Here is a 27,073-nt window from a genome sequence, read left to right as displayed (position 1 = left end):
CTTGCGTTTTTGTGCAGCAACCTCTCGCTCTCTCTCATGAGGCCAACACGGAAGTGACTTAAACTGTAGTTCGGCAACTGGCCACTTGAGGCTGCCTGCAAAAGGGAGTCATAGACTCCCCATGTTAAAATGCCCAACTTTACAGCAGATGTTTACGCCCATGTTTACAGCCGGGTACAAAAAAAATCATTTTGGTCTATATAGCTAATTTTGCCCTTCATGACAACTGTGAGGGGGGTGATTTTTTTTTTTTTTTTTAGAAGTCATCCGTTTAAATTATATTAAGCCTTAAAGTTCTGCATAATTAAGGGTGCAGCCACTTGAGTGACAAGTGGATTGCCGTTGCGGTCACCACCTTTGAGCTAGGTGGGCGTGGTTTCATAAACCAGCTCCCGCCTCTTTGCCCATTTTCGATTACCTGGCATTGACACATGGTGACACACTGGAAACGTGGTGACGGCTCGCTCCGCCTACTTTAGGCTTCAAAAAATCTATTCGGGAGCCTATGGGTGACGTCACGGACAATATGTCCATGTTTATAAACAGTCTATGGTCTCACCCCTAGTCAGACACCGCTACGTTACGTAACAGCAACAAAAATATGGACACACAATAACCGATTGTCTTTTTTTAACTAACATTAACAGATTAATAAATGTATTATTCCATGTTCATTTGTATAACATGCACAAGATTTATGCGCATAGTCAAAGTCTCCATTTTTAGTACACCTCTGTGACAGAATGCTAGTCTGGCATATTTACTACATCGCTTTGTGTCGGTTTCGTGGTTTCATGTGGACGAAGATATTTCTTGACAAAAGGAGAAAAAAAAATAAAGATCGGATAGGGAAAGTTTTGGCTTCATGTGGATGTAGCCTAGGTGTAAAAGGAATCCTAATTCTGAGAGTAACTCCATCGAAGAAAGTTTAACTATCTGGGTAATGGAAATAAACCTTACCTGTCTCCTAAGAGCTTGTACTGATCTCTTCCCTTGCTTGATGTGATGTAATCTGGCCAAAGACATTTGTCACATCATTTACCCGCTCTTATATAGAACAGTTAAGAACTCTCAGTGTGCCTATCTTACCGCAGGTCATCCTGGTTCTCTCTCAAGTCCTCCTCTCTTACTGTGGAGATCTTGTGCCTCAGAATGATGTTCTCTTTAGCCAGTCGACAAACTTCACTCCTAAACACAGAGTGCACTGTAAATCTACTTGGTGGTACAAAACTGCATACTTGCATTAAGGCTTGGTGTAAACAGCCCCTTAGTCTGTTAAACTTACAACATGCTCCACAGTGCACTGAACATTTTTAAGAGTTTAGACAAGGGTTGGGTCAAAACAGGTATGTCACAAAACTTGAGTAAATCTCCACCAGAAAGTAACAAGTGTGTGGGAGGGAGTGATGATGGTGGATGGGACTCTATCTCTCCAAAGAGGTTGGGTTTACGACAGGCACTCACGCAGAAGTGACGGAGCAGAAGGGACCAAGAGCTGGGATACTGATCTACTGAAGCAGGACACAGGAGACAAGGACACATGGTACCTCTGCTCTTGTATTTGTTCATAGATCCTAAGAGATTTGCCCTGCAGATCAGCAAGCGCTCGGCATAGTTCTGAGTTCTGTTTCTCAAACTCCAAGCAGAAGAATTCAAGCTCTGTCACCACAGCAATCTTCTGCTTCAGCTGGGAGTTGTGGAATGAGTTGTTTGAAGTATCTGAAGAGTCAGAGTCCCACTGCTGCACCTTATCCTGAATATCAAGTTCCTGGATAAGTACCTTCGGTTTGGAATTCTCCATTCGAACTTGTGCAGTCTCTTCTAGCACAGATGTCAGCTGTTTGTGGAGATCCTGGACTATGTGCATCTTGTCCTCCAGACTCTTGACTCTTCTCTCCAGATTTTTGTTGTGCTCTACAAGCTTCAAATTCTCTCGGATGCTTTCCTCAAAACAGATCTTTATCTCAGCAAGTTGCACATCTTTGATTTGCTTAAAGTGCTTTGGTACTTGAGTTGTGATATTCTCTTTCTCCAGATCCTGCCATTTAGGGCTCTGCAACTGAGAACTATTGCATTCTATAGCTTTGCTGGGCTGCATTACTGTTTCTTGAAGGTCAAGGATCTCCTGCATGCACACATCACTCAGATCAACCACTTTGTCCTGCTCTGTGTCAAATTTTAGGGTATAAACCTGCTTTACAAAAGCCATGATTTCATTTTTAATAATTGTAATACGAATACTGTCCTCTTGACTTTCTTCCATCTCAGGTTCAACTGGTTTGCCATTGTATTCAGCCTGGGTGTCATGTTTGCTTGGAGATTCATGGTGTTGCAAGCTCTCCTGGTTATACGAAGCTTTAGATTGTGCAAAGAAATTAACTTTTGTTTCTGTGCAATTCAAAACCTCAGTCATCTTCAGAGTGTCATCTCTTTGAGTCTCTGTGCCGTTGCTCTTATCATTCTGCTCTTCTCTCAGTTCTGGATCTTCAAAACCATCCACTCCAAGATTACTGAGATTCTCATTAGTCTTTTCATTCTCTACTTTGGGACAATCAGGGGTTTCTGTTCCACTGTTGTTAGATTCTATGTAAGCTATGTCTAATTTAACATCAGCACAACAGTTCAAAGTTATAAAATTTTTAACTCCGACCTGTTGACTTCGGAGTAGCTGTGGATTTCCAAGTTCTTGGTCAGTACCTTCAAGCAGATACTCCTCTTCATCTGCTCTGTTTAAAGAAGACTCCCCACATATGACATGCTTTGGACTGACTTCATGACTTTTTGGACTGAGTTCATCAAAGCGGTGTACTGTGGATTTTTTGCCAGTTTCTTCACTGTCATCTTCGTTGGGTTCTACAGAAATTTCTACAGTGGACTCTACGCAAGGTTTGCCAAAAGGTTCTGTAGAATGTTCTCCAGTGGCTCCTGTCAAATGCAACAAAGTTTCCTCCAACTGCACCACTCTCAATGCCAATGCATCTCTCTCTGTAAGCAGAGCCGCTCTGTTGTCCTTTAATTCCTCACAGAGAAGCTCTCCATCCTCTTGTATTCTGCATTCAAGCTCCACATTTTCAGACAATAAAATTACTTCCCTTCGTTTACTCTCCAAAGCAGACAAACTCCTTTGCAGCTCTGCTCGCTCCTGGATAAAGTCATCCACCGCTTGCTTCAACATCTCTTCTAGCTCATTGGACTTGTGCTCTGCTTGTGCCAACAGCAGGTCTTTGGCCTCCATCCTATCCTGCACATGCTTGTGCAGCTCATTGAGTTGAAGGCTCAGCTCAATTTCTTTGGATTGAGCAACACTGACGAAAGCCTCCAGCTCGGCCTGAAGCTGTAGGTTCTTGTCTGTCAGAGCTTTAATATTTTGCATGTGTGAGAGTTCAAGGCTTTGGCGCTCTTTTTTAAACTCCTCCCTCTCTAGCTCCAGCACCTCCCTCAACAGATTCCACTGTTGCTCTGCTTCCTTGGTGGCTGCCACTGACGACTCCTCCAAGTGGGCACGATCTGCAGCATGCTTTTGGGTAAGTGCTGCAATCTCATTTTGATAATGTTGCTCGAGTTTATGTAAATCCACCTGAAAACGCTCAGACATTGCCTCTTGGTCACCACAGAAACGGATTTCCACCTCTTCAATTCGCTGAGAGAATTGTTTCTCCAGCTCTCTCCTGTACATGGCCAAATCAACATCAATAACTTATAACATTACCTTATAGAAATATGCACCAACCATATTGCAGAGTGGAGACAAGAATAGCTGATAGGGGTTTCTGTATATTTTAAAATGACAAGTAAGAAGCATGACTTTGCTGCCTTTAAATCAGGATTCTTCAAATCTTGTCCTGGAGGGCCAATGCACTGCAGAGAGCTACAACCCTGATCAAACTTCCCTGCCTGTGATTTCCTAATGATCCTGGAAACACTGATTAGCATGATCAGATGAGGTTGACTGGGGTTAGAGCTAAACTCTGCAGGAAAGTGGATCTCGTGGGCCAGATTAAAAAAAGTTTTTTTAAATGATCCCCCCCCCCCCCCCCCCAAGTAAAAAAAATATTCAAGTATACTTGGTTTTATTTCAGTAAAAAAAAAAAAAACGTGCTTATACCATATAAATCTACAATATAAAATTGCCAGTGCAGTAAAATATTTGTTTGTAATTTAACACCATGGCTACCATGGCATTAAATGGGTAAAACACAATAAAATATACTGAAGATTAAAATCTATACGATACTTTTAAATGTTTGTATTATTAAAAATAAATGAATAAATAAAATTAGAACCACTACAGTAGAGTTAAATTTTCTTAATATACACAAAGATCCATTCTCTGAAAACAACTCTTCTATTCTTATACAGGTCATTTATCTTGGTTCAAGAATTCTAGATACAATTTAAATTTGCACCTACCTTAAAAGAAAATGTCTTAATTCACTTATAAAAATGCCAAAGGTTTAAAGTTAGTAATTCAAACTAGTGTGTCTTACCTCTGTTCAGCAATATCGGAGCGTAGTTTCTCCAAAAGGCTGCTGAGTCTTTCTCTCTCCTCCCTGTGTTTGGCACTCAGCTCCTGCATGGCCTCCCTGTGCGCCACCTCCATCTGACTCTGCGCCTCGTTCAGCACCTGCTGCCACCTCCTCTCCTGCTCCTCTCTCTCTCCTTGCAGTCTCTCTCTCTCCTGCTCCAAACAGGCTTGAAGTGCCCCCTCATGCTGTTTCTCCAGCTGAGCCCGCTCTCTCCCCCAATGCTCCATTATTATGCTCTCGGTCTCCTCCTGCTGTGAGCGAAGGTGTTCCCTCTCCTCCTCCAAACGCTGTAGGAGCAAAGTGTGATGTTTGTTCTCTAACGAATCCCGCTCCTCATCCCATTGTTTCCTGAGGCTCCTCTCCCTCTCCAACCTCTCCTCAAGCAAGGCCTTCAGTGCCTCCTTACTGGTCTCCTCTAGCTCCCGCCTCTCCCGCTCCCATTCCTCCTTGAGCATCCGCTCTCTCTCCTCCAGCAAAGCTTGCAATGCCTCCTTACTGTTCTCCTCTAAATCCTGCCTCTCCCACTCCCACTCCTCCCTGAGCCTCTTTTCCAGCTCAACACACTCCTGTTCTGTTTTATGCTGCATCTCCTCAAGCGGAGCACTTAGCACCTCCTCATGGCTCTTTTGCTCTTCTTTCCACTGCTCCTTGAGCCTCTTCTCTACCTTTTCCTTCTCTTCTTGCAGTCTTTCTCTCTGCTCCTGCAGATTGGCCTCCAGCACCTCCTGGTGCTTTAATTCCATCAGATTCACCTCCTCAGCTTGCACTCTGATCCGCTCCTCATAGGCAGACTGTTTTTCCTCCAAAACATTCACCTTTGCTTCCAGCTGCTCTGCATGGCTTCTAGCGTCCTGCGCCTCCTGCGTGAGAGAGTGAAGCTCCTGTTGGTGGAGAGTTTTGAGGGCAGAAATGTCCTGCTCCAATCGGTTCACGCTCTCTTGTTCTCTTGCCAGCTCTTCTCTCAAAACCTGCACCTCCTGTTGGTGCTGCAGGTAGAGATGTCTCCTCTCCTCCTCTGCGCTGCGTTTTTCTTCATAAACCTATAGAGGGGGTCAGAGAGCAACAGTAAGAGTCAACTTTTATTCTTTGAACAATCTGGCATATAATTTAATGTTTAAAGTACAGTTCACCTAAAAATGAAAATCCTTAAAGGTACAGTTCACCAAAAATGAACATTTTCATTTTTGGGTGAACTATACTTTCAAACTGATCTGAATGCAAATACACTAACCCCTTCTTTGGTTTCATTCAACTCACAAAAACAATATACTGCTATCTTTTTTTTTTTTTTAGTTTTAGTTTATGTGTGTTGTACCATTGCCCTGATGTTTTCTATCTCTCGTTGGTGCTGCTCCAGTAACATCTCGGTCTCTAGACTCATGTTTAATGGCTGCTGCTCCTGAGAACCTACAAATGCGCGCACACACACACACACACACACACACACACACACACACCAGCACAGCGGAGTTCATGTGACAGAAGATGGACTCCAACTGTAAGCATTTAGTGTTATCTATGAGTATTCAGTATGAGCAGTCATGTAGGTTACCTGGGTCTGGACTCTTGCTGGCCAGTTCATCAGACAGGCTCAGTCCGGGACGTGTTGAGGGTGTGAGGCCAGAAGTCTGATATTCCTCCAGCTGAGCTTCCAGCTCATCTATACGATCCTGCAACTCCTACAACATCCATACAGATATATGTGAATTTGAGTGGGAGACAATAGACTGAAACAAAAGGAAAGAGAGGTTCCAGACCCTGCACTGCTCCTCGTAGCTCCTGCGCAGCTGTCTCAGACGCTCCTCCTGCTGGTAAAACTCTGCACTGTCTGGATCCAAATCACCAAACTAAACACAAAAGCATTTTCCTATTGTTCATGATTTACTGGAAAAGGATTTTCAAAAATAAATAAAAACTTGGCATAACTAGAACAATGTTTATTCATAAAAATGTATAAAAGGTCTACAGATTTTTATGTTTTAATCAATTTACTTGACTTTTCCAGTCCAGAAAAAAATAAATCACAAAATAGGCTACCTTATATACCCTGATTTATGAAAACAGTATGAAACCTGGTAAATAAACAGATGTCTGTCTGTAATGATGTTAGCGGGCTTGAGGAAGTGATGTGGGAAAGTTTGGTGATGTTACTATTGACATATGCAGGTTTCTCCTGTCAGAACTGATTTCTGTGTCCATGCTAATTCCAGTACCTTCTCTTTCAAAACCCCATCCAGATTTTTTTGCACTTTGTTCAACTGGTTTTCTGCCTCCACCAGTTTCTCTGTGGTCTCAATAAGCTCTGACTCCAGACGACCATTTTCCTACACAGTACAATGTTAATAAAGACAAGCAAATACAATACATTTTGCAATTCAAATCAAAATTAAAATAACAGGTTGCCAGGAATATGATGTGAACATGTAGCAGGCAACTGATGGTGTTAAAAAAAAAAATGTAAATAAAAACTCAATGCAAAATGTGGATTACTTTAATGGTGAGAGATAGACGCTCTCGTAGGAAGGTTTCATCATCTCTCATCTTGCCAATTTCCTGTTCAAGCTCATCTCGCTGCTGATTGGCCTGCTGATGCACAAGCTCCACCTCTTTACTAAACTCTGCCCTCAGTGTGGTCATACTGTCTTTATATTGCTGCTCCAACTTCCTGTTTAAATGGCATGCATGGACATAAACACACATGCATTTGACATATGAATACACCCACATGCATCACCCAACAATGTCCACAGAACAGCCTTCTGTGTTTAAGCAGCCATTTCTACATCGATACAGCTGTGAAAACATCTCATCACAGATAATATGCAGAAAAGAGATGGGACTGGAAAATTTGAAATCTTATAAGAGCTTTCTGCTTTCTGAGGTATAAAGTAATATGGGTTCGTTCATGAACAGGGTAACAGGGGATTACGCATAAAATGAATAAAAATGCTGATTGAAGGTGAAGTTACCGGAGGTTGAGCTCGTTATTTCGCTCAATGGCAGCATGGTGGTCGTCGACTTCAGACGCCAGCTGAGATTTCAGTTTCTCTGCTTTTTCCAGATCAAAGCGAATCCTTTCCTTCTCACGCCTTTCCAGGTCAACACACTCACTGTCACAAAGAAGTAGGACATTAGAAGCAAACTGGAGTTCTGATGGTTGTAAAATGATCTTGAATAAATCCGAATAAAGAACACAAGTGTGTAAAAACAATCTGGAGTGAGTCTGAATAATGACCTGGATTGAAGCAGAATAACAAGATGTGATTCAGAATAAGAGAAAACACTAGGTTTTAGCATCCTAGTCTGTGTCATAATAGCAAGTTAGGGTGATCTGAAATGAAGTCCTTATATTAAATTAGAATATCTCAAGTATGAATAATAAGCCAACACAACTTTGAGTGCTAGAAAAGAAAGGGCAGGAATGATCTTCAGTGAGTACGAATGATGACGTGGAACAGTGGTTCTCAACATACTCAACCTCCAAAACCCCCTCCATGTTCCAAAACTATATTTGCAAAGCCCCCTACCAGACAAAACATTTTAGAGCTTGACATAGCTATAACAAATATAAATTCATTATATTAATTACCATGACTATTGAATATTTAATTAAATTTCTAACATTTTAGCCTCTTATTCATTTTATCCAAGTATTCCAAAACTTTTAGAATCCTGACTCTTAAATAAAAACTGAGTCAAGGTAACAAATTAAAATATGAAATATGTCAGTTTTCATCATGTTTTTAGCTTTATAAACTTATTCTAAAACATATTTTGTCTTATTTTAAATCATTTTGTGCCATATTGCTACCCCCTTGGAATTGTACTAAGCCAACTTAGTGGGCCCCAGCCTCTTGGTTGAGAACCACTGATCTAAGTGTGAATAACAAACTGATCTAGAGTGATGCAGAGTAGACAGCTTAAGCACTCTAGAGTGAATGAGAATGATGAACTGGTGCGAATATTAGTATATTAGTTTAACTTAATTATTATTTGGATGATCATACAAATTATAAATATGAATCATGCAGTGGTACGCTGGAGCAGTTTTAATTGTAGATCTGGCCCGTGCTTGAGTGAGCTGTGAGAGTTGGAATGAGCTAGAGTTCAGATGCATGGACTCACAGCAGATGTCTGATTTCCGCCTTAAAGCTCACTAGCGCCGCCTGGTGGATGGAGTTCTTAGTGCACAGCAGCTCATTCTCTAAAGCAACGGTCAGCTCTGACAGATTCACTTTACCTTCCACATTAAAATCCAGAGCCTACAGACAGACACACACACATATATAAAACTTGTTACAAATATCTCAGTTTAAATGCAGAATTTTGAAGACGCACAATGTCTATATATGTTACCTGTAAGATCTCTGAGCTTTTGTCCACTCCCTCTTCCATCCACCTGTAAAGCAGAGATTCCACAGGAGCGTGTCCCGATCCATCATCTAAATCTGAAAACACCCGCAGACTGATTGTACTGCTCAAAGCACATGAGATCCTACGGCCCGACTCATCAAACTTGAAAGACAGATGGAGAAGAGAGGTTTAAAACTTATATTTAGGCATGGTTTGTGTACAGTCTATTTTTGTGTACTACCTGAGTGGAATGGAGTCTCTTTAATTGTCTGTAGGGTGTAGATGCTGACGGTGTTGGTGGTTTGCTGTGATTTATTATGTATGAGATGAACTCCTGTACATCCATTGCGTTTTCATCAGCACACTGCAACTGATCCTCGCCCACCTGGGAACATTCAAACACAATATGGTACGGGAAGGGATTGTACACCCAAAAAGTAATTTTCTATTTTCATTTACTCACCCTGTTGGCCCAGACCCATATGAATTTGGTTAATCTTTGAAACAAAGATTTTTAAAATGGAACCAAAAAGATCATAAGGGGATTGTAATATGATTCCTTATGAATCAAGCTGATTAATCCAGGTCTTGTGAAGAGATATAACCATTTTAAATGATGAACAGATTTGATTTAGGCTTTTATTTAGATCTAAACAATGATCGACACATACATTCAGTGCATCACACATGCTAAACACTAGATTTTCAGCTGAGGTACAGAAACCTCTCAGGTTTCATTAAAAATATCTTAATTTGTGTTTGAAGATTAACCAAGGTCATATGGCTTTCGAACGACATGAGGGTAAACAACAGTTTTTATTTTTGGGTGAACGATCACTTTAACCACTTAATGCCCCTCAGGTTGTGATAATGGAAAATACCTCAATGCCTATGTGCTGGCAGAGTGTGTGTAGCTGTTGCAGTGTGGCCGTGCCGTTTATGGGCAGAGAGAGCTGATGGCAAGCGTTATGCAGACGCTCCTCCAGGTCACAGAGTGGCACTGCATTGCCACGTGGTGTGCTGGGTTCATCTGGGTTCCAGAGGTGGAGCTGACCTGCACACAATCCAGTATAAATGTCTTGCAAAAGGGAGTAAAAAGATTATTTTTTTAAGTATTTAAACTAACCTTCTGCTTCAAACTCTTCAGAAATGCTTATGTCAGCATTCCAGCGCTAGAAAGAAAAAAATAAAATGGGGTCGGTTTGGGGTCAGTAAGATTTATTAATTTTCTTTTTTTTTTTTTAAGAAATGAATGCTTTAAATTGATGAAAAGCGACAATAACAACATTCATAACTTTAAAAATGATTTCTATTTTCAAATAAATGCTGTTCTATTCAAAGAATCTTGAAAAAAAGTAGCACCCCATACAGAAAAATATTAAGCTATTTACATATTAAAATATGAATGTAATTAAATATTTTAAAATATCGATGATAATTCGAGATGTTTTTTGATTTTGTATCAGCATATTAGAATGATTTCTGAAGGATCATTGACACTGAAGACTGGACTAAAGATGGATGAACTACATTTTAAAATATCTTAAAAGAGAAAAAAATTATATAAAATGAATTAGTGAATAACATTTCATAGTATTACTGTTTTGCTATACTGTTGATCAAATAAATGCAGCCTTGTTAAGCATAAACTATTTTTCAAAAACACTAAAAATTGTTTTTACTGAAATACACACACAATAAATTTGTGTTTTTTACATTTACACACACACACACACACACACACACACAAACACACATATAAAAATGTAAAAAAACACATAATGTTTAAAAATGTTTATTAACCAAAATAAAAAGTAAAATAAATATACTAAAATAATAAATCTGCCATAAACCTACATCATTGAATCCAAAACTAGCCAAAGGTTGTGAAAAAAAAGCCACTCAATCAACTACTTTTCAATAGTTTGGTCAAGATCATGGTGTGCGTGTGTTCAAATATGGACAGAGTGAATTTCTGGGGGTGTAGGGAGCAGATGGAGAATACGTGCAATGGAATCCAGGGGGTGGGGAAGGGTCATTGTTAGTCAATAGAAAGCCCCCCTCCCCCGAAAAAACATCACACACCCCACACATCTGCTGTTATAGAACTGGAGGATTGTTCACACTTCGGACTCAGAGAGAGCTCTGCGCAGCAGATCAGTGTGTATTAATGTGCACCTGCTGGGAAGTGTGGCCAGAGTCACACACAAAAGCTCACAAACACAAGCCAGCATGAATTTTGATCAAATTCTTTTCAGCATGAAACGTCATTGCCTGATAGTTTGCATTAAAGTGGATGTATATTCTGAGAGTCTGAAATCTCATTAACTCAAACTAAACTGCTGTCAGAGCAGAGGGCAAAGACAGACAGACACACACACACACACACAGTCACACCACAACTAGCCCCAAAACACAGACCCAGACTATTCGTTTTGGAGCTAGTTGCGGCTGAATAATTGAGATTGTTTCTGAAGGAAAATAGCAACTTTAACCTTCAGCTTTATCTGTGTATTCAGATATGCTTGATTCCAAACGAGAAGAATGTGGCTCAACTTTTAAGCTTCACTGTTTTTCATGTTTGTGTGTGTTTGTTACCTCACGTTTCCTGGGTACAGTCCTGTCATCGCTCTCTTGAGCATCTTCATCCTTCTGCTCCTCATCTTCAGCCAGTGTGTGTGAATCAGTCTGTGTATGAATGAACTCTGGAGCAGAGCGTCGGCCATAGCGCTTACTGCCCTTTACAAATCGCGGCTGGACTTCTGGGGAATCTAGGAGAGAGATGATAGGACAATTTTATATATCAGGTCAGACAACTTTATAAATAAAGATACTGTAATTATTTTTTTAAAATTGTAAATCATTTTAAAATGTAATTATTTGAATATGCTGATTTGACTTATTATCATCAATGTTTAAAGCAGTTGTGCTGCTTAATAGATTTGTGAAAACCATGATACCTTTTTCAGGATATGCTATAAGTTAAAAAGAACAGCATTTATTTGAAATAGAAATCTTTTGTAACATTATGAATATATTTACTGTCACTTTTGTTCAATTGAATGCATCCTTATTACTATAAAGTATATATTTTCACATCAAATGTTTGAACAGTAGTGGATATGGGCACCACAGAGTGTAAACAAACTATATCATAAACTCTGCAGATTTCATTACAAAATCATTCATGGTATATAATTAACAATCAAGCCTGTGGCACATTTTGATAAGAGCGGAGGACATTTTTAGGAACAAAATCTGTGATAATGAGGCAAGCATTTAGAACACTGCAGCAACCACATAGCAATGTCCTGGCTACCATCATTAACTGTGAGATGTCATAATTAGAGAAGAGCTTGTTTTAAGACAGAATAGTCTGCATTTACACTCTCACTGTTCTCAGAATAATCCTCTTAAATCCAGATTGAACCTTACATCCTCTCTTCACTCTCTGAGCTCAGGCTCTCTGGTTTGTAATACATTCTCGATAACATCATGATTTCTAAATGCTGAGCAGAACCGTTCGATCATAACCTGTATTAAAAACTGTGTGTTCAATGTCAATTATAATAAATAGACATTTTTGTTAAATAGATGTATTTGTTTACAGCTGTTCACTATTCGGTCTGCATGATTTGACTAATGTATGAATGATCTGATATATGTATGACTGATATATATCATATATATTTTTATATATTAGTCATAAATAGATTTAAATTGATATATAGAATTAATAAATGCATATTTATTTCTAAAGGTTTGGTAACTTTTAAATAACATCACAGCATGTATAGATATTGTATTAAAAAGGGTGCCTCAATGGTAACACCAATATCTGTTTTTTTTTTTTCGATTATATTTTTTAACTTAATGAGACATTCATAAAAATGAGGATTTAACCCACTCTTTTTACACAATATTGGTTCCAGTTCCAAGCTTACATAATGCCAATAATCTAAGATGATCCATTAAGTTTAATGATCTCCGTTCATTATATGGTCTAAAATTGCAACCTTTTGGCAACCAGCCGAGATATTATAAGGATGTTACCTGGTCGTTCAAGACATTCTTCTGGATCGCTTGTGTTTGTGCTTGATAACACAAGGATCAGAGCATCCTTAAACTGTTCAAAATCAACCTGAAAAATCAGAACAGTAGCAGATAATCACTCCTCTTTTCACCAATGCTATTCAAGCCTATGCAGTCTTGTGTTTTTAATGCTCTAAAAAGTTCTTTGGTTTGGGTTTTGAACAAATGTTATTTTCTGAAATGTAAACCACACTCTCTTAACCATTAACAGCATTTAATGTCTCATCATTAAATTTAACACACCCAAATACACAAAAAATTACATTAAAATAAAATAAAACCAAAATAGAAAATGCCACTATAAAAGAAATCCAATCTAAATAACACATGTGTATCTATATTATTTCTGACCCGTGCATGGATCTGGTCCTCCAGCAGTGTGTGTAAGAGTGTGTTCAGTGTGTTCTCCTCCAGCTGAAGGGCCCGGCAGAGATCGGTCAGTTCTTCAGGACTCAGAGAGCCCAATCCACTGCCATCAAAACTCTCAAACACCTCTTTCAATCGTTCCTCATACTGGTCCCTCGCTCCATCCATCAGCCTTTCCTAAAGAGACACAGACAGCATTACAAAACCCCATCCACTGGTGTCTAGCTTAACTCCAACATCTTGTTCAAAACACAAGGATGCAAAAAGATGCATAGATAACCAGAGTGAGAGACAAAAAATGGACAAGAGCAAACAGCAAAAAAAAAAAACAACAAAAAAAAAAGATCAAGTGCTTGACACACTCCCACCGGTCAGCCACTTTTACCACGGAGGCTGTATTGTCAGCCATTTAAAGACTACAGCTTTTATAACATCAGTACAATGTTCCCACACTTAACTAACGGATTTCTATGACCTTTTCAGTTGGATAAGGAGTATATAGAAATCTTTATATATCTGGGTTTATTTCCATTTTTATGTCAGGTACCAATTTTTTTAAAATCAATAAGTATACAGAATTATGCTTATTAGGGGTGCACAAAATATCTGTACCATACACGTTATTGGGCAATATATATATATATTTTTTTCAATATATGCCACAATATGTAATTGTGCATCCTCATTTCCCTGGTTTAAAATTTATTATATTTTATTTTAATAGATAAAATTGTATAATAAATAGGAATTATTTTTTATACTTTGACAACATTTGTCAATATTTAACAAAATTTAACAATAGATTTTTAAAAAGACACCTAATTGAACAGTCAAATGTCTTTAAAAAAAAAAAAAGAATATCAATTTATACTTTTGTTCATACTAAACATTATAATGCTGAAGCTGAAAATTTGTCTTTGTGCCATTTATTTAGGTAATTTTAATAATCCGTTGTTTATCAATTGTCAGCCATAGCATCATAGTTATCAGTATATCAGTTTATAAGAGACATTCCTAATACTTGTTAATGCACAAATATCTCCAATAAAAGTGCCCATGGACAGACATGGTTAGGCTTGTTTTACTCAACGGCAATGCAAACACTAACAAACAGCAATATATAATCAAATAAATATGATATACTGTATGGCTCAGTTTCCATGACTTTAAGCCTTTAAACATTTCCCTGAACTTCGGGCTCATAGCTATCCAGAGTAAATAAGATTCAAGATGGAACATTGAAGCTTGAGCCACAAAAATGGAGAGCCCATACAGACCTAGAGCACTATTTCTGACACACACAATCCCTCCGATCAGGAAGAGAAGAGATCTGTGGGCTAAATGCAGAGCGGAGCACAGATGAGGGAGGCCAACGTCAGGACACACAAGTCATAACATCTGAGATGAACACAAACACACACACACACACACACACACACACACACACACACACACACACACACACACACTCTGCAGGCCGCAGGTGTCTTTTGTCCCAAGGAGCCCTGACCCCTCTGAAAGCCTTACAAGCATAGAAGTCTGTGCAATCATTTATTATTCTTCAGTGGTTGGTGCACACACACAAACACAAAAAAGGGGAGGAGTTTGGCATCCATCTGCTCCTTGTCAATGACATCATGACCGGCCCATTACAAGGACGTCTGAGAGTGGCCAGGTGTCCCTCTATTCAGGAAGAACAGATTCAGAGTCGCTCAGATATATGGATGAGGCAACGTGGAACTGATTCTCAGAGGAGTTTTTTTTCCCTAACCATATAAAATGTACAGAAACATCATTTATGTCAAATACTATTAAATCACAATCTAAACAAATATGACTGTAATATATAATATCAATTTTAATACAAAAGTAGCTGTTACCAGGGTAACCACACCTTTTATCCTATTTAATTATTTGTCTTTTCCATTCATTTGGGATAACCATATTACATTTTTTGCCATTAATTTAAATTTTATTCATAATTATTTTTGAGATTGGCTCAAAATTCCACTTTAAGAAATTATTTCAGACTAAGCATAACTGAATCAAATTAAACTAATTATTTAAAAATAATATATATTTTTTTTATATATTATTAAATTATTTTTTAAATTGTACTAATTTTTATGCCACATACATAAATGCAAAGTATGATATCTGGAAATCACAAGCATGTTTTCTATGACTAACTGTAAAAATGTAATGCACAAGTAATCACAATACTACAAACATACTGCTGGAATATATTTAAATATTTTTCCCCAAAATAATTTCACTACATAAAAATCATATACATGTATAAAGTCTAATTTGTTGGTTATGAGCGAGTGGCACCCATTGAAGCTCTGTTATAGCATCTGATAGCAACAGGTTAAAAACATAGGGCTAGAATAGAAAAAGAGAAATCAGAGAAATCTCTCTATAATAATTCACTCATAATAAACTTAAAGAATCATCAGCATTTCAGCAATCCAAAAAAAATAAAATAAACATCTTTTTTGATTTCCGCATCACACAAGTGTCCAGCAGGGAGACACAGACACAAAGGAGGACAATGACAGACACACACACACACACACACACACACACACACACACACACACACACACACACACACACACAGATCATCAGAGACATTTAAATGAACAGATGGTTTGAATAAATTGCAGACTCATTCCTTCACTTTAGTGCCTAATTCGGTTTCCACTTCATTTTGCATGGCTTTTAAACATTGAGTCATTATAAAAAACAGTGCCACAACCGGTAGAAAACCCAAACTGCTTCCCTCATCACATGGCTACAGTTCTGCAATCTCAGATGATCGAGGTCATCAGTCCGTGACAGAGACTCTTAGCAACATACACACACAACAACATTAAATACACAAACACAACATTAAACACGCAAAATACACACTCATGCTAAGATCAATGACACTTCCTTTTCACTTCATTTATCTCACATGTTAAGTGATTAAAGAAAATAATAAACAATCCTTCACTGTTAAATGAAAGAAAGTTCTGAACTTCAATACTGCTGCCAGTCACAAATGAATCGCCAAATCACGAAACAGACTCCAACTATATGCAGGCCACATAATATTATAGGTCAGTGCCGAAGAATGCATGAATTTATTATGAGTTAGATTACTGTGATTTATGTGCGATAAAGTCAAAGTTAAACCCATCAGAACATACCTCACAGATGCGCGCGCTCTCTCTCTCCGTTACTCGGCTATAAGTCCATTAGTTTGATCCGGAGCTCGCGCACAAACTGACCCGATCTGTGTGTGTTTGGATCTGATGCTGGAGCTGAAGCTGTGAATGTGGTGCCTCTCCGCTAAGTGCTAGGGTCAGTGTGCAACATTGTCTGTTATAATGGGGCGGTCATTGAGATTTTGAAAGGCCGTGCAGGAGGAAGAGGAGGAGACGAGCAGAAACACAGCGCGCAACATCGACCCCGGCAGGGCACCGATAAAACTACACACCTGTTCAACTTATGGCTTTTCTTTTTTACTCTTGCTCCAATTCAGTACAGCGACGATTTATTAGATTGATTTATAGCATTACCAAAGCACTGCAGATTAATAATACAACTTACGGTGCTTTTACTTTATAAAAAAAAATTAAGTAAAACAGTAACATTTACTGTTAATAGTAACAGTATAGAAAAAAAATGCAATTTACAAAAAAAAAAAAAAAACTATTATATATATATATATATATATATATATATATATATATATATATATATATATATATATATATATAAAACACTTGTTTAAAGAAAAAAATATATATAATATATTTTTGTTCCCCAAATATAAAACATTGAACGATTGTGTATGTTACATTTATTTACTTTGTGGATGCTAAGTCTAATCTGGGTGATTTGTTCAGCATTATGTTTCAATGGAATACAACCCACAATTTTGGTGTTGCAAGCCCTTGTTTTGGAAAATTTGAAATTTAATTTTCTTTTGTACTATATAAGTGCAGAATGTCTGTACTGTATGTTGACCTCTTGTTGATCCTTTTGTCCTCTGCCTCTCATCCACTCTTTATTCACTATTAGTCATTTACATTTTTTTCTAATGCATTTTCCATCAAATCTAAATATTTACTAAAGACTATATGAATAAACTGACTCAACTGTTAAATTAAAATATTAGATTTATTTGAGCTTTTTGCAAGTACATGGCACTCCTTTAGAAAGTCATGCATGAACAATTGACAAATGTAAAATTAATAATATAAGTAATTATATTAATTACTGTAACAAGTCTTCTCATGATCCCATGACACTGTGCTGACGTGTTCAGTTTTTGCGCAGGGCACGGGCGGTTTCCTCCAGAGCTTCACGGGGTTCGCTGGGTGGAGGAATCTTCAGGTCAGTGGGCTCCACTCCCCAGATCTCAGTGGCGTACTCTTTAATGGTGCGGTCACTAGAGAACTTTCCAGATGCCGCAATGTTCTTAATTACCACCCGAGTCCACTCTCTCTGATCCTGTCCAACACAGAGAAATATGGACTATTTTAATTGCACTTGTAGGCTCTCTTTGTATATTTTTGGAGCTTGACAGCCATCACTTTGAACTAGTGCTATATAGAAAAGAACCGTAACATTCTTAAGTCTCACAGTACAGTAAATTTTCAGTGGTTGTGTGATAATGTTCACCTTATACAAAGCGCTGACTCTCTCTTGACACTTCACGTAAGACTCGTAGTCTGCGAAAACTTTAAACCTGGAGGACAGATTTAGAGAGCGTGAGGGAGTTGTAGTGTAAGAACTTGAGAAAGAAAGCTTGAGTGTTTTACCGATCATGATGGAACAGCATGTTGATGATGTCACTGAACATCTCAGGCTGTCTCGGTGAGAAATAGCCACTTTTAATCTGATTTATTGCTTGTTTCAGCTCCGGAAGACTCTCATAATATTGTAATGCATCATAGCTGCACACACACACACACACACACAAAGGAATTGTTAATGTCTTCAAAGATAGCATGACATTTACTCAGCATTTATTTCCATGCATATAATCTCTTCGTCTCTTTCCCTACCCTTCTTTATCCATCTTTGCTACATCTTCCACCCTCATGCCAAAGATGAAGAGGTTTTCTTCTCCGGCTTCTTCTGCCATCTCCACATTAGCACCATCCATTGTGCCGATGGTCAGCGCCCCATTCAGCATGAACTTCATGTTTCCGGTCCCTGAAGCCTCTGTACCTGCAGTGGAGATCTGCTCTGACAGGTCTGTAGCTGGAATCACTGCACATAAAACACACATACTCAAACATGTATTCATCAATACACTCATCTCATACTGAAGTTAGCTGTGAGGGTGTATGTTACCTTTCTCTGCCAGTGACACTCTGTAGTTCTCCAGGTAAATGACCTTCAGTTTACGGCCGATCACAGGATCGTTATTCACAACATCAGCGACAGAGGTGATCAACTTAATGATCATCTTTGCCATGTGATATCCAGGAGCAGCCTGCAAAAACATATATGCAGTAAATCATACACTCTTATTCAAATGTTGAGGTTAGTAACAGTAGTAAAAATAAAAAGAATCCTGAATTTTTTTTTATAACAGTTTCCACAAATATATTAAGCAGCACAACACTGATATTAATGAGAAATGCTTCTTAAAGGGATAGTTCACCCAAAAGTGAAAAGTTGATGTTTGGCTGCTTACCCCAAGGGCATCTAAAAGGTGACGTTGTTTCTTCAGTAGAACACAAACCAAGATTTTTAGCTCAAATCGTTGAATTCTATCAGTCTTACAATGTAAGTGGATTCAGTTTTATTGTATGTATCAGACCAATAGACTGCAATGGTTTGAGCTAAAAATCTTGGTTTGTGTTCTACTGAAGAAACAAACTCACCTACATCTTGGATGCCCTGGGGGTAAGCAGACAAATATCACATTTTCACTTTTGGTTGAACTATCCCTTTAAGCACCAAACCAGCATAAGATAATGGATCATGTGACACTGAAGACTGGAGTAATGATGCTAAAAATTCAGCTTTGTCATCACAACAATAAATTACATTTTAAAATATATTAAAATAGAAATTGTGATAATATTTCACAATATTACTGTCTGTACAGCAATGTTGTTTTAAAAAAAATGCAGCCTTGGTGAGCATAAGAGACTTCCTTTAAAAGGGGGGGTGAAATGCTCGTTTAACTCATTATCCTGTTAATCTTGAGTACCTATAGAGTAGTACAGCATCCTTCATAACTCCAAAAAGTCTTTAGTTTTATTATATTCATAAGAGAAAGATAGTCTGTATCGATTTTTCCCGGAAAAACACTATACGGGAGCGCGCGCTCTTCCGGCAGAAGTGCCTTAGGACCCATATAAGGAAATTCCGCTCCATCTAACGTCACACAGAGCCATACTCGAAAAAAACTTTCCGAAACTTGTGACAAACCGGAAGTAGTATTTTTGGAACAGAAATACTCCTTCAAACGTACAACTTAATTTTTGAAACTTTGTCCATGTTTAGCATGGGAATCCAACTCTTTAACAGTGTAAAAAACTCAGTATGCATGAAATAGCATTTCACCCCCCCTTTAAAAACATTAAATCATTTTACTAACCCTAAACCTTTTGAACATGTATAAATCAGCGCAGGTGAGTGTGTTCAGATAAGGTTGTTTTACCTTTCCACCGATAATCACAGTCCGTGGTACAAACGGTTTAATGGGGCTCTTTTTGATGCCTGTGTGTGAAACAGTGGAAAGATTCTTCAGTGTCTTATTTTGTGTTGAACAGAAGATAGTCAGCTAAAGATAAGTCAATAATGACAAAATGTGCATTGTTCAGTTTAAGGAGTGTCTAAAACATTAAGTAAAATGACACAGCTAAACTAATGTGTGTGAGTCTGTGTTTGCGTTTCTGAACATACGGTTGTACATGGTGATGACGTGGAGGCAGTTGAGCAGCTGTCGTTTGTATTCATGGATTCTTTTCACATGGACATCAAACATGGATGCAGGATTTATGTCCACCTTGTACACCTTCTCTAAATACTGGGCAAACTTCAGCTTGTTATCCTACACACAAATAAATATGGCAAAAATAAGAGGAAGAAAAAACAAAGGCATAATCTTCTACTGTAGATTAATAAGACCTACAAATTTTCTGACATGAGAGGATTGTGTGATTTCTAACCTGTTTGACTTTGGCTACATCTCGGATGAAAGTGTCGTAGTCAACCAGATCATTCAGCTTCTGCAGCTGATTTAGATCTTTCACATACTCTTCACCGATAGCCTAGACGCACACAAATCAAACATATGAACATTTTATTGGGAAACTGAAAAAATATGTTATAAAAATAAAGGAAAACAGTGTGTGTGTTGGACCTCTGCGATCAGGTCAGCGAGTCCTGGGTTGCAGAGAAGCAGCCAACGTCGTGGTGTGATGCCGTTTGTTTTATTCTGAAATTTGTCCGGTTCAAGCTCGCTGAAGTCTCGGAATCTAAAGGATCAAAATGTAAAGTCAGTTTCAAAAACCATTGTAAGATTGTATGTACGTGAGAGAGCAAGAAAAAGAAGCCTACACGTCTCTTTTGATGATGTCAGAGTGAATCTCTGCAACTCCGTTGACTTTGTGTGAGCCCACTATGCAGAGATGAGCCATGTTTACTCTCCTCCCCCCTTCCTCCTCAATCAGAGACATCCTGCGGATTCGATCCAAATCATCTGGAAACAGAGATGCTACATGCTACAAAGACACACGCACAGACACACATATACATACAAAAACATTAATTTGGTTTCTGTTCTAAACTTAAGTGTTACTTAGCTACACTTTGAAGACAAATGTGTCCAAGTTAAAAGTTTACTTAAAGTGACAAATCCTTTATTTGGAACATATAGCCGTCTTCAACTGGATGATGGCTAATAAACCATTAAGTAAATGCAGTTTCCTGTAAGTGTACTTACATCCAAGTGTATTTGGTTGATCTTGTATATGATTTGCAGGTGTCGGGGTAAAAGTTTCTCCATCAGTTCGATCGGCCAGCGCTCCAGAGCTTCAGGCAGAACCGTGTGGTTTGTGTATGCAAACGTTCGTTTAGTGATATTCCAGGCCTAGACACTCACAAAGAACAACTCTTTTTGAGTAATCATGTTGCTTTGACAAAATCAACATAAGATGACTGTATCACTGACCAGTATTTTTGTTAACTACAACTAAGACGAGTACAAATAGTTTTTGAGAATTAAAATAAAGCTAGTATAAAATAATAAGATCAGAAAATAGGAAATAAGACAAACTAAATGTAATAAAACTAAAACTTAAATTAAAAATGAATCAAAAGCCACTGTAGATAGAAATAAAAAACAAATAAAAATGACAAACGCATATAACAAATTACTTAAACTAAAATTCCATTAATATTAAAACATACTTAAAATTATTAACATAAAATTACCACTGAAAACTTAAATATAAAGGCTAATACAAGCTAATATTAATTATCTTAAAGTACTTCAATTGCATAAGTATGATTTCATACTTTTCATTTATACATTTTATATAATTTTTTGTTTTCTTATTTCCTCCATCAACAAAGTAACAATACTAAACATTTAAAGGAGCATTCCGTAGGTTCTGAAATTTCTAACCGTTACTGACACCAGTGGCCGTTAGAGGAACTGCAGTCAGTCTCATGCTCGTTCTCAGTGCGCAGAGGAGCATGCTCTCTCTTTTTTTTTTTTTTTACTTCAAGGAGTGTCCGTGGGTGTCTGAATTGTGCTGGAGGCTGGTCGCTTCTTTCCATTAGCAGAGTCCATTTGAAAACACTATTGCCGCTGCTTACTATAATGGCTGGAGTGCCATACGGTTGTAAGCCCAAGTAGATGAGAACGCGCATGACGTCACATTTTGTGAATTTTCCTCAAAAACCGTGGTGGACAGTCAAGGTGTCATTCTTTTTTTTACATCATAGTTGGCTCATACATTTACAAATGAAAACTCTATCTAAAATATTTTTTTAAGTAAAAACCTCCACATAGCTCCTTTAAAATGTATGATATGAATGTTGAATCATTATTATTCTATTGTTGCAGTAAAAGTGTGTCTTTTATAGGATTACCGGTATTAAGATTAGAGAATCATGAATTATTCATAAATCTTACTGTGTCCCAGTCTAGATTCTCAATGTCCACAAATATCCTCATCAGCTCAGGGATGGCCATAGCAGGATGAGTATCATTCAACTGGATGGCAACCTGACACACACACACATGCAGAATCACACAAGTACATTACTTAAAAGTTCATTATATAACACAAAGTACTAATGTAGTAACTAGCATGGATGGTAAGTACCTGCAGAATTACAGTGTGGAATGATTGTTTCAGGACGAGTGAGATGTTTAGTGTAAAGTTTATAGCAAAAACAGACCTTATCAGGAAAGCTGTCGAATGACAACGGTTCAGAGCAGTTCCTCTTTGAAGTCTTAAAGCGCCGAATCACATCTTGTAAAGTCGCTGCCACCACAAAATATTCCTGCTTCAACCGCAGCTCCTTTCCTTCAAAGAACTACAACCCCCACAAATTCCAGTGTCAGTGTCAAACTACAAAACTGCATAATAGAGAGTGTGTTTGGGCTACAATCTCAGGTGTGAGATTAACCTTCTGATATATTTACGCTGGATAATTGGAACCTAATTTTCTATACACAATAACAGATGCAGATTTATCCAGTTAAAATGCAGAAAAGCCATTTAAACTTCAATGTGCCTGAGCACACAGAAAAAAGGGTGAAAAAAACGTACATTGTCATTTGGATAGAGTACGCGGGAAATGTTTTCTGCTAAGTTACGGTCCAAAACTGCCTGAATGTAATCACCAACATTAACTGTGAGGAGAAAACAAAACATCCCTTGATGAATTATTCCATATAAATTCCAGTGGCACTGATTTCAGGTGTCTGAAGAAATTGTGCAAATTTGATATTTAATATAATTTGATATTTAATAGTAATTTCCACTTCAAATAGTAAAAAATTGGTTAAATTGACTGTTTAATATTTGATAGTAATTTTAATGAGTTCAATTTAATAGTTAACATTAATTAGATTCCATTTTGAATTGATAAATACCGGTTAAACTGAAAAAAGATATGAAATGTTCACAATAAGACCAAGGAATGGTGTACATTTTAATTTTGAAGCTGACTTTAGTTAAAAATATATTTTCTGGTGTTTGACTTATATGTAATCACACATAAATGTCTGCAGTTAATATGGATTGGGAATCTGCTCTGTTGTGTGAATGACTCACAGTCTCGCAGATTAAAGTCTTTGGGTGCGCGTGCAGACCACAAGCGCATAGTGTTCACCGTGTTGTTCATGTATCCAGGGATTGGCGTGTCGTATGGCATGGCCAGGACCACCTATACCACAAACATGCATTACAAACCTGGCCAGGGTACTGCTATCTTGTTAGTTTGTATTTATTCATATAGCAGTGATACCTGTGTATTGACCCATTTCGGCTCCTTCCCATCATCTTCCTCCACACGGCCGTAGAAATGCACGGGCAGCATGAACTCAGGTCGGGCTTTCTCCCAGGGGTTACCATACCTCAACCAATCATCTGCCTCCTCAACCTAATACACAGTGATACAGAGATGATGAAAGAGGACACCAGTGTCGATCTCAGGGGCGGACTGGCCATCTGGAGCACCGGGACTTTTCTCACAAATATATATTTTTTTTTTTATTTGACAGAAATCATAATATTACAGCTCTTTTCTTGCATTGCGTACCTTGAAACACGCCCCCTTTCACATCATCTAATTTACAGAGAGAGAGAGGCAGATTTATCCAGTACAGCTAATTTTTCTGAGCAGCAGGCCACTGTATACATTCACGTAAAACATAACCGACTGTGTTTATGAGAATACTTGCAGAGACAATTATTTTGAGATAATTTTGTGTGTATGTGTTAATTCAAAAGTTACGATACGTGAAAGATGAATTAATTCTGCGTATGCATGTTGCCTGAAACACTGCTCTCAGCACGTGCTTTGAACAAATGCACGCAAGCGAATTGTTTAAAACGCTTGAATCGGCAAGATTTAAACAAGTGCAAACGATCAACAACGCTCTGTTTCACCCATTCAAGCGAATGAACAGCGCGAATCAAGTTAGGAATTTTACATCACTATTAAAGATAGACCGTCAGGCAGGGTGGTGATATATTGTTCCAGACAGCAAGCAGTTTCGGCCCAGATCTGGCCCACATTTGGCCTGCATGGATTTCACGCGGGCCAGATGTTCTGGGCCGAAACTGCTTGCTGTCTGGGTTGGAGCCCGACTGTAAAACACAATAGCCCCGTGACGTCGGACTAGCAAACACTGGTTTCCACACTGGTTTCGTTCAACAAAATAAATTTTTATTTTAAAAGATTGACTCATCTGAAGAATCATCTGTTCACAAATCGGATCATGAACTTCTATTAAAGATGATCTATTATTGAACATCTCGAATGAATAAAGACTTCAAGTTCATCTGTAAAGCACATAAAGCTATCGTTAGAGTTTATAAACTTCTATTTATGCATGATTCATATGATTCTGTTATCTGAAAGCGAAGTGTGAGTTCTATGAGAATGTCGTGATAAGCGTGTATCGCTCACTATGAGTTGCTAAATGAACAGCTGCTGCACACAGTTTTTTTTTAATCAGTTGCCCTATTGGATAAAATCCCCAAACTGTTTACTTAAATATAAAATTATTAAATGACATCAAAACAGTGGCGGATGCATTATGATGTGGTGGGCTGATGTGGGCCAGAAAGTCCAGGGCCACTTTTTGGTCCCAGTCCGCCCCTGGTCGATCTGCACTCAAATCTAGGGCAGGTTAAAGTTCAAATGTGTCTATTTTTTTTTTATTAGGATTTTCACTGCACAAACACACCATTATCACTATCCTTTTGCAAATAAATCGAGCTGCTGTTTCTTATCAGCCTATTACTGCTGGAACAAGATCCCTATTGGTCCAGTATTATCAGCTCTGTTACAAGCTCACATGCACCAGGCCAGTGACCACAAATGCAGTGAACTCCTGGCCCATATAGGCTACACAGATTTTTATGCAGACACTGTCCTACAAGTATTGCAAACTTCAGAGTACCCAAAATGTTGTGGAAATTTTATATATATATATATATTATATACACACAATTATTATTTTTAAACATAAAATATTAAAGTAAATAAAAAATATACAAAAAGAACAAGTAACCAAAACCACAGAAATTTATTTAAATAGGAATATTTTGGACATTATTTTGTACTCTGAAATATATTTAAAATTATATATTTTTAACTAAAAATATATTTTTGCTATACGGGTCAGAACTACTATAGTTAATTGTATTAGGACATCAGAAGTTTGCATATAGGAACTTAATGCATAAATTAAGGAAAGGTTGGTAAATTAATTCACCTGCCAGCCATCTTTGATTTTCTGGTTGAAGATTCCATACTCATATCGAATCCCATATCCATAAGCAGCCAGACCCAGAGTAGCCATGGAGTCAAGAAAACAAGCTGTGGATCGTGAACACACAGTTAATATAGCTAACTTATATTATGGTATATTATTTGTATAGAATGTGTGTGTGTGTGTGTGTGTGTGTGTGAGAGAGAGAGAGAGAGAGAGAGAGTGAGACCTGCTAATCTTCCCAGCCCTCCGTTGCCTAATCCGGCATCCTCTTCCATCTCTTCCAGATCCTCCATATCCAACCCCAGCTAAAAGGAAAAAGAGAGATTTACAGAAAGCCAGACACAGATGGATGGACATGTGTCTAGTCCTCTCTCACCTGGTAGATAGCCTCATCACAGGCGTTCTGCAGACCCAGATTAATCATGGTGTTCTGGAGCGCCCTACCCATGTAGAACTCCAGTGACAGGTAATATACACGCTGAAGCACACAGAAATATAAAGAACACAGAGAATAAATAAATAAATAAATCTAACAGAGCATTCTTGCATTATGCACTGGGTGCAAATTATGCCAAATAATTTTTTTTTTATTTCTAAAATAAAAAAAAAGGAAAAATATGCTTATGTTTTTTTTACATAAGCAGTGCATAACTAAAAAAAACTATTAAAACACCTTAATCTTATTCTTACACTTTACACGTTGAAACATAATGGTTGAAACAGCGCACGTACACCAAAAGCCTGTCAAAAAGTTATTTTTCGAGTCTGAATGAAAAATAAAACACTGTTTGTTTTATTTGTATATCATGTGTATTTGTAATGTGTATCTTTGTTCTTATTTTTTGATAACAAAGATAAAATAATGACAAAGATTTTTTTTAAATTTTTGCCCACTTTAGCCTAAATGTCTGCTATTCCTTTTTATTTGATATTTTTTTACCTTGTAATCCTTTTATTGGACTAACCTTAGGGTCGGCCTCATGGTAGAACTGCTGTGTTCGGATCCAGCGGCCCACCAGGTGATCGCGCACCGTGTGCGCGAGCGCAAAATAATAATCCCGCGGCGTCGCGACGTTTCTGTCTTTGACCAGCGTGAAGTGCAGGTGCCGGTTGAAGCCCTTCTTCAGCTCTGCCACATTCTCCACACCGACGATGCCTCTGATGCTGATCTGCTTGCGCTTCTCCTGGTCCGTTAAAGGAGTCGCCATCCTGAAGATCACCAGTTCACCGAGCGCCTGTGGTCACGAGCCCCATA

The 27,073-nt window shown here is 38.1% G+C and overlaps 3 protein-coding genes across 8 annotated transcripts in view; all 3 read right to left on the bottom strand.

Moving 5' to 3' along the window:
- Positions 1 to 17,692, bottom strand: part of LOC113112469 (ninein-like) — a 23,884-nt gene extending 6,192 nt beyond the window's left edge. For 5 of the 6 annotated variants that reach the window (XM_026278067.1, XM_026278068.1, XM_026278069.1 and 2 more), the window contains exons 1-18: positions 17,611 to 17,692; positions 13,323 to 13,514; positions 12,933 to 13,020; positions 11,478 to 11,650; positions 10,006 to 10,051; positions 9,761 to 9,933; positions 9,121 to 9,264; positions 8,883 to 9,041; positions 8,652 to 8,788; positions 7,496 to 7,636; positions 7,017 to 7,191; positions 6,740 to 6,850; positions 6,284 to 6,373; positions 6,079 to 6,205; positions 5,842 to 5,933; positions 4,488 to 5,566; positions 1,090 to 1,188; positions 961 to 1,012 (exon numbers count right to left, since the gene is read on the bottom strand). In XM_026278067.1, coding sequence (XP_026133852.1) covers positions 961 to 1,012; positions 1,090 to 1,188; positions 4,488 to 5,566; positions 5,842 to 5,933; positions 6,079 to 6,205; positions 6,284 to 6,373; positions 6,740 to 6,850; positions 7,017 to 7,191; positions 7,496 to 7,636; positions 8,652 to 8,788; positions 8,883 to 9,041; positions 9,121 to 9,264; positions 9,761 to 9,933; positions 10,006 to 10,051; positions 11,478 to 11,650; positions 12,933 to 13,020; positions 13,323 to 13,514; positions 17,611 to 17,628 — 3,096 coding nt within the window. In that variant the 5' untranslated portion in view covers positions 17,629 to 17,692. Of the gene's footprint in view, positions 1 to 960; positions 1,013 to 1,089; positions 1,189 to 4,487; positions 5,567 to 5,841; positions 5,934 to 6,078; positions 6,206 to 6,283; positions 6,374 to 6,739; positions 6,851 to 7,016; positions 7,192 to 7,495; positions 7,637 to 8,651; positions 8,789 to 8,882; positions 9,042 to 9,120; positions 9,265 to 9,760; positions 9,934 to 10,005; positions 10,052 to 11,477; positions 11,651 to 12,932; positions 13,021 to 13,322; positions 13,515 to 16,534; positions 16,763 to 17,610 lie in introns of those variants that run through there. The other variant, XM_026278072.1, reaches the window with a different exon arrangement.
- On the bottom strand, positions 1,212 to 3,983 carry LOC113112471 (ninein-like). The gene has a single exon (XM_026278075.1). The coding sequence runs from the start codon at positions 3,674 to 3,676 to the stop codon at positions 1,448 to 1,450; it is 2,229 nt and encodes a 742-aa protein (XP_026133860.1). The 5' UTR covers positions 3,677 to 3,983; the 3' UTR covers positions 1,212 to 1,447.
- Positions 17,492 to 27,073, bottom strand: LOC113112470 (glycogen phosphorylase, liver form-like). The gene is made up of 20 exons (XM_026278074.1): positions 26,784 to 27,073; positions 26,195 to 26,296; positions 26,045 to 26,123; positions 25,819 to 25,922; positions 23,841 to 23,975; positions 23,648 to 23,759; positions 23,141 to 23,223; positions 22,767 to 22,904; positions 22,498 to 22,590; positions 21,301 to 21,447; positions 20,916 to 21,079; positions 20,719 to 20,833; positions 20,525 to 20,626; positions 20,259 to 20,406; positions 20,014 to 20,072; positions 18,693 to 18,834; positions 18,401 to 18,608; positions 18,155 to 18,289; positions 18,015 to 18,081; positions 17,492 to 17,843 (listed from the first exon to the last, which is right to left on the bottom strand). Exons 1-20 carry the CDS (start codon positions 27,024 to 27,026, stop codon positions 17,655 to 17,657), a joined length of 2,565 nt encoding a protein of 854 aa, XP_026133859.1. The 5' UTR covers positions 27,027 to 27,073; the 3' UTR covers positions 17,492 to 17,654.

This window comes from Carassius auratus, chromosome 13, assembly GCF_003368295.1.
Source record: "Carassius auratus strain Wakin chromosome 13, ASM336829v1, whole genome shotgun sequence".
Lineage (NCBI taxonomy): Eukaryota > Metazoa > Chordata > Actinopteri > Cypriniformes > Cyprinidae > Carassius > Carassius auratus.
Note: the sequence above shows the minus strand (reverse complement) of the source record. Positions and strands in the feature narration are given on the sequence as shown.

Bases quoted from the DNA above. Each gene is read 5' to 3' on its own strand.
- LOC113112470 (XM_026278074.1), bottom strand. From the start codon at position 27,026: ATGGCGACTCCTTTAACGGACCAGGAGAAGCGCAAGCAGATCAGCATC. The intron at 23,976-25,818 runs GTGAATTAATTT...ACTGTGTATTAG, and splicing joins AAATCAAAGATGGCTGGCAG to GTTGAGGAGGCAGATGATTG. The intron at 22,905-23,140 runs GTACGTTTTTTT...TGGGGGTTGTAG, and splicing joins TACTCTATCCAAATGACAAT to TTCTTTGAAGGAAAGGAGCT.
- LOC113112471 (XM_026278075.1), bottom strand. From the start codon at position 3,676: ATGTACAGGAGAGAGCTGGAGAAACAATTCTCTCAGCGAATTGAAGAG.